The sequence below is a fragment of the Corticium candelabrum genome, chromosome 18 (assembly GCF_963422355.1).
Source record: "Corticium candelabrum chromosome 18, ooCorCand1.1, whole genome shotgun sequence".
Lineage (NCBI taxonomy): Eukaryota > Metazoa > Porifera > Homoscleromorpha > Homosclerophorida > Plakinidae > Corticium > Corticium candelabrum.
The window spans coordinates 5,740,920-5,748,419 of record NC_085102.1 but is presented as its reverse complement, the minus strand read 5'-3'; the positions used below and the strand labels follow the sequence as shown (position 1 = coordinate 5,748,419).

At 39.4% G+C, this 7,500-nt stretch overlaps 1 protein-coding gene across 1 annotated transcript in view; it reads right to left on the bottom strand.

Annotated features, from left to right (window-relative positions):
• Nucleotides 1–7,500, bottom strand: part of LOC134193604 (DNA helicase MCM8-like) — a 17,264-nt gene that overhangs the window by 6,482 nt on the left and 3,282 nt on the right. The window contains exons 7-18 of the mRNA XM_062662437.1: nt 6,708–6,808; nt 6,607–6,648; nt 5,226–5,308; nt 5,073–5,155; nt 4,739–4,807; nt 4,558–4,676; nt 2,932–2,990; nt 2,847–2,877; nt 2,720–2,782; nt 2,227–2,295; nt 1,959–2,036; nt 1,760–1,897 (exon numbers count right to left, since the gene is read on the bottom strand). Coding sequence (XP_062518421.1) covers nt 1,760–1,897; nt 1,959–2,036; nt 2,227–2,295; nt 2,720–2,782; nt 2,847–2,877; nt 2,932–2,990; nt 4,558–4,676; nt 4,739–4,807; nt 5,073–5,155; nt 5,226–5,308; nt 6,607–6,648; nt 6,708–6,808 — 935 coding nt within the window. The remainder of the gene's footprint in view (nt 1–1,759; nt 1,898–1,958; nt 2,037–2,226; nt 2,296–2,719; nt 2,783–2,846; nt 2,878–2,931; nt 2,991–4,557; nt 4,677–4,738; nt 4,808–5,072; nt 5,156–5,225; nt 5,309–6,606; nt 6,649–6,707; nt 6,809–7,500) is intronic.

Here is a 7,500-nt window from a genome sequence, read left to right as displayed (position 1 = left end):
TTGGCTCGCGCACGCCGAATTCATTCGGGTCGAAAGTGAGACTGTGGTCGTCTTCCTGACCTCCCACAACGACGCGATTTCCCGTCGATCGCACTCGCTTCCGCTCGCGCGCAAATATCTCCGGAACGGCGCATCGTATCTCCACCGAATTTAGACTGCCCGTTCCCGACGTCGGACGGTACGCGCCGATCGTGTCGTTTATTACGGGCGACGCTGGCAAACGGAAGATATTTTTGCTGATATCCGGGTCTTGAAAAAATACGCCCACAGTCGTTTGCCAGTCTACGACCGTCGAAGAGCTGCCGTGTTTGATGCACCTGTTCCCCGAAACGCCAGCAACGTCTTCGAAGAGACGACGTTCAGCGGGACTGTCGAAATGACAAGAGTCGGTACGAGTCGTGACTTTGTTAGATACGGGGAACAGATTATCCGGGTGAGTACTGCATGTGACTTCCAGTTCTGCTCTGATAGATTCGTCTAACTGCACATGACTTCATTTCGGACAGCGCAATATCCGGGAGTGCTATACGATTCGTCTAACTGCACATGACTTTATTTCATTCAACGGGACAGCGCAATATCCGGGAGTGCTATACGATTGCAAGTGTATATGCGACATTTTTATTCACTGCAATCATCCATGGCCAACATCACCTATGATACCATCAAACGCATTTTTAGATACTTTCTGCTATAATGTCTACCTATAAAGGCGACCTGTCTCTCCTCCACTTCCGTGTTGCATTGGCTCTATGACAAACGTGTTTGTCAACTGCGGCGCTATGAAGTGGAAAGGAGAAGCACATGGCATGTGTTGTCCCTCGGGCGAAGCCGGGCATTGGAGCTTGTCTAATATATAAAGCTCAAATTGTCTGTGTGTGTGTGTGTGTGTGTGTGTGTGTGTGTGTGTGTGTGTGTGTGTGTGTTCGCGTTTGGCGGCCACGTCCTTTGTCCGTTCGCAACCAAAATCGGCACGCACACTTGGCACGCACAGGGAAAGGTTTCCGTAAAAAAATTAAAAAACTTATGCACCGGGTGCCCTCTCGAGGGGTCGACCCCGCGTAAAATTTCTCGATGGCGCAAACGCTACACATTCCAGTTCATTCGAACACACGCCCACACCAGTCCTGTGTAGACTGTATGCATCGTCGTCCTTCGCAAAGCTTCGAGCAATCAAATATCTCTTGCCGACGAAACTTACTCTTCTAGCGAGTTCGTTTCTCTCCAAATTCTGATTTAACTTGCACCGAATCCAACCTACACGTTTTCTGCAGCAAGCGCTACACGGGGAGTGCGTTGATTTCTATCGAAACAAGCGCGAAGAGCAAGATTCGAATTCAGTCAGCACATCCGGGACCTCGCCACTAAGATTGCACGTGACGTGTTTGGGTACACTTTCGTCAGAACGCTACAGTATCTTGCCCGCACGAAGGACGGGGCATGGATCTAGTAACAAATAAGTCACACTCCACGTACAATAGATATTGATATTAAACATACAATCAATCCATCTATCTGTCCATCTACCTGTCCTATTGTACGTCTGTCTGTCTGTTGTCTGTCTGTCCTGTGTCTGTCTGTCTGTCTGTTGTCTACCTGTCTGTCTGTTGTCTGTCTGTCCTGTGTCTGTCTGTCTGTCTGTTGTCTACCTGTCTGTCTGTTGTCTACCTGTCTGTCTGTTGTCTGTCTGTCTGTCTGTCTCTTAATCACCAGATAATAAACAATATCAGCTACATAACCATGTCAACAATCTGAGTACCATTGCTTCCAGCAGTGCTTGGTGCTGACTTCCCATCTTGTCGAACTCATCAATACAACAGCATCCCATGTCTGCTAACACTAAAGCTCCAGCCTCCAGTGCATAATCTCCTGATGCTCCGTCTTTTGAAAGAGTTACCTAAACACGTGAGACATTCGGTGATTGTACTGACGTGTTGGATGAGATTTTGATGTATTACAGTCAGGCCGGATGTTGTGGTTGTGTTGCCACAAACATAGACGCCACGAGGTGCAATGTTTGCTGCAGACTGCAGCATCTGGTGATAAAGATCAGTAATAGAAACTTGTGTGTGTGTGTGTGTGTGTGTGTGTGTGTGCGTGCGTGCGCGTGCGTTTGTGTGTGTCACTGTGTGTGTGTGTGTGTGTGTGTGTGTGTGTGTGTGTGTGTGTGTGTGTGTGTGTGTGTGTGTGTGTGTGTGTGTGTGTGTGTGTGTGTGTGTGTGTCACCTGGCTCTTTCCCAAACCCGGGTCACCCACAACGAGAATGTGAAGATCTCCTCTCACAGGAATACAATTCTAACAATCAGATTGCAAACAGTACTGTCCACATACAAACAGACAGACAGACAAACAGACAGACACATAGACAGACAAACAGATAGACAGACAGACAGACACACACATAGACAGACAAACAGATAGACAGACAGACAGACAGACAGACCGACACACAGACAGACACATAGATAGACAGACACATAGATAGACAGACAGACAGATAGACAGACAAATAGGCAGACAGACAGACAGACAGACAGACAGACAGACAGACGCATAGACAGACAAACAAACATACAAACAGACAGACAAACAAACGTACAAACAGACAGACAAACACACAGACACAAGTGCGTGTGCACACACACACACACACACAACAACAACAACAACAACAACATATCAAAATTATCAGAAACAATAATGAGTAAGACGTGAGTACCTGGTTGTGTAAGAACTTGGGACATCCTCCAAACAATCCCAACACAAGTCCTGCCTTTACCAGCTGCAAACCAATAAACACGATTCCCACATATCACCCACAAATGACCCTCATCTATTACACTCACTTCATGACCATAAATAGCAGGACAGAGTGACCTAAAATCAACAATTTGAAGACACTTCATAATGAAAACGTCGAGAATTTCATACCCAACTAGCAATCTCAAGACATTGCTGTCTCCTTGGATCTCTTGAATGGCAGAGTAGTCCTGTACAAGAAAGTAAAGGCTGGCTGTTGACTCAGACAACTTTGGTGTGGATTTTAGTGATTTTGTAAGTTTTGTGTTGTGAGTTGTTCCACACAAAGCAATACAAACGAGAAATAAACTTTAGAGAGAATGACGGACGGGTAAACAGACAAACAGCCTAAGAGGTGAGCAAGCAGACAAATATAAATAGACAAACAAAGAAATATATAAACAAACACATAAACAAACAAACATACATACAAACATACACTAAAACACATATACAAACATAAATAAATAAATAAACATAAACAAACATAAATAAATAAATAAACATAAACAAACATAAACAAACACATAAACAAACATACAAACACATAAACAAACATAAATAAATAAACAAACACAAACAAATATACAAATGTACAGACAAACAAAAACAGATAAACAAATAGACAAACAAATATAGAAACAAACACATAAAAAACATAAGTAAACAAACACATAAACAAACATACAAATGTACACACAAACAAACAAACAACCAAATAAACAAGCATACAAATGTACACACAAACAAACAAACAGACAAACAAATAAACAAACAAACACATAAACAAACATACAAATGTACACACAAACAACCAAACAACCAAACAAATAAACAAACAAACAAATGTACACACAAATAAACAAACAGACAAACAAATAAACAAACAAACACATAAACAAACATACATAAAAACAAACAAACACATAAACAAACATGCAAACATACAAACACATAAACAAATATACAAATGTACACACAAACAAACAAATAAATAAACAAACAAACATAAAAATGTACAGACAAACAAACAACAAAACAAATAAACAAACATACAAATGTACACACATAAAAAACAGACAAACAAATAAACAAACAAACACATAAACAAACATAAAAACATACAAACATACAACAAACAAACACATAACCAAACATACAAATGTACAGACAAACAAAAACAGATAAACAAATAGACAAACAAACACATAAACAAACATACAAATGTACAGACAAAACAAAGAAACATATAAACAAACATACAAACATATATACAAACATTAAAAACATAAGATAAACAAATAGACAAACAAACAAATACATAAACAAACATACAAAGAAACAAACATACAGACACACAAACAGATAGACAAATAAACAAACAAACAAACACATCAACAAACATACAAATGTACAGACAAACAAGCAAACAGATAAACAAACATACAAACATATATACAAACATACAAACATAAGATAAACAAATAGACAAACAAACAAATACATAAACAAACATACAAAGATACAAACATACAAACACACAAACAGATAAACAAATAGACAAACAAACAAACACAAACAAACATACAAATGTACAGACAAACAAACAAATAGATAAACAAATAGACAAACAAACACATAAACAAACATATAAACATAGAATCAAACAAACAAATAAACAAACAGATCAGACAAACAAACACAAACCACAAAGACGTAAATTCAAATACACATATGACCCACTACGTAGTAAACCACCTTCGAAGAGAACTCCATGTGAGGTCCCTGTCCCGTTCCTTGTCCACGACTGGTCGTCACAGAAACGGCAGACAAATAAATAAGAAACATACACTTATCCTTGTTGCCACGCCCACGCCCTAACCACACAAACACTAGAGAAGTAATAACGCGAAAGAAATAACTTGTGATGACTGCATACCCTCATCACTGCCTGTAGCTTTAACAATTGCAGTCACTGTAACTAAATCTCCAGGCACACAGCTGTCAACTAAGACGAGTGAGAGAGACAGAATGTTGACGTGTTTGAAGGGTGTGTGTGTGTGTGTGTGTGTGTGTGTGTGTGTGTGTGTGTGTGTGTGTGTGTGTGTGTGTGTGTGTCATGTGTGTGTGTGTGTGTGTGTGTGTGTGTGTGTGTGTGTGTGTGTGAGTGCGTGTGTGTGTCTCTCATGTGTGTGCGTGAGCGTGTGTGTGTGTGTGTGTGTGTGTGTGTGTGTGTACGTGTACATATACAGTAATAATCAGATTGTAAATACCCAAATCTGCCGTCAATTCACATTCCACTGATCTCGGTATGCGTCCTGCTTCTCTGTTGTCGTCGCTCATTATTTCTTGAACTCTAGAGGTTGTGAAGTGATGTGATATTGTTATGAGTTGAGTGAGTGTTGATTGGTGTGGTGTGTTGTTACCTCACTATCTGCCAGTCAATTGTTTGAGTCTCTTGTGAGCTTCGTAGTGGTGTGAACGATCGCGTGCGGCAAGAGTTCTCACACTATGAGATGAGATTGGGTTAATCAGACAAACAAACAGACAAACAATAACAGACAGACAAACAAACAAACAAACAAATAAACAAACAATAACAGACAGACAGACGAACAAACAAATAAACAAACAATAATAGACAAACAAACATACAATAACAGACAAACAAACAAACAATAATAGACAAACAAACAAACAATAATAGACAAACAAACAAACAATAACAGACAAACAACAAACAAAACAAACAAATAATAACAGACAAACAAACAAACAATAACACACAAACAAACAGACTGACAATAACAGACAAACAAACAACAGACAAACAATAAATAGACAAATAAACAGACATACCAACAAACAGACAAACAAACAGATAAAAATAAACAAACAAACAGACAAACAACAAACAGACACACAAACAGACACAGACAAATAGACAGATAAACAGGCAGACAACAGACAGACAAACAACAAACAGACAGACAAACAACATTTGAACAAACAAACAAACAAACAAACAACAAACAAACAGACAGACAACAGACAAACAAACAACAAACAGACAAACAAACAACAAACAGACAAACAAACAGACAGACAACAGACAGACAACAACAAACAAACAAACAGACAGACAAACAACAAACAGACAAACAAACAGACAGACAAACAACAAACAGACAAACAACAGCAAACAGACAAACAACAACAAACAGACAAACAGACAGACAAACAACATTTAAACAAACAGACAAACAAACAACAAACAGACAAACAAACAGACAAACAACAGACAAACAAACAACAAACAGACAAACAGACAGAGAAACAACATTTGAACAAACAGACAGACAAACAAACAGACAGACAACAGACAAACAAACAACAAACAGACAACAAACAAACAAACAACAAACAGACAAACAACAACAAACAGACAAACAGACAGACAAACAGACAGATAAACAACAAACAGACAAACAGACAGACAAACAACATTTCAAGAAACAGACAAACAAACAACAAACAGACAAACAAACAGATAGACAACAGATAAACAAACAACAAACAGACAAACAGACAAACAACAACAAACAGACAAACAGACAGACAAACCAATGACAAACAAACAAACAAACAAATAAATAAATAAACAGACAAACAAACACAAACAAACAGCCAAAAAGACAAACGAAGAGGCAAACTAATGAGCAGACAGACAAACAGACACACAGACAAGCTGCAAAACAAGCGACAGCCAAACGTTGCCACACCAACTACAACCATCCAACCATCTACCTTAGTTGGTGTGGTATACTTGCCGTCTTGTAATGACTGAACCTACATGTATAGGAAGGTCACGTTTGAAAGAGAAAAATCAATTGTTGTGATCCACTCACTTGCATGCTACTGCATGCATTGCATTGAAATGCCATTTGAGTAACAAGTGGCTTGACGTTTCCAACACGAACAGCTGTTCCTCTAATCGTTACAAGTTTGCCTGTAGAGTTAGACAAATAAGCAAACAATAGATAGACATGTTAGACAGACAGACAGACAGACAGACAGACAGACAGACAAATAAACAGACAGACAAACAAACAGACAGACAAACAGACAGACAAATAGACAGACCGGACAAACAGACAGACAGACAGACAGATAGACAGATAAATAGACAAACCAGACAAACAGACAAACAGACAGACAGACAGACAAAGAGACAGACAGAAAGACAGGCAGACAGACAGACAAACAGACAGACAACCAAAACAGACAAACAAACAGACAAACCCAGACAAGACAGACAAACAGACAGACAGATAAGTAGACACACCAGACAAACAGACAAACAGACAAAGAGACAGACAGACAAACAGACAGACAGACAGATATACAGACAGACAAACAGACAGACAGACAAACAGACAGACAGATAAATAGACAAACCAGACAAACAGACAAACAGACAGACAGACAAAGAGACAGACAGAAAGACAGACAGACAGACAGACAGACAGACAGACAACCAAAACAGACAAACCCAGACAAGACAGACAAACAGACAGACAGATAAGTAGACACACCAGACAAACAGACAAAGAGACAAAGAGACAGACAGACAGACAGACAGACAGACAGATATACAGACAGACAAACAGACAGACAGACAAACAGACAGACAAACAGACA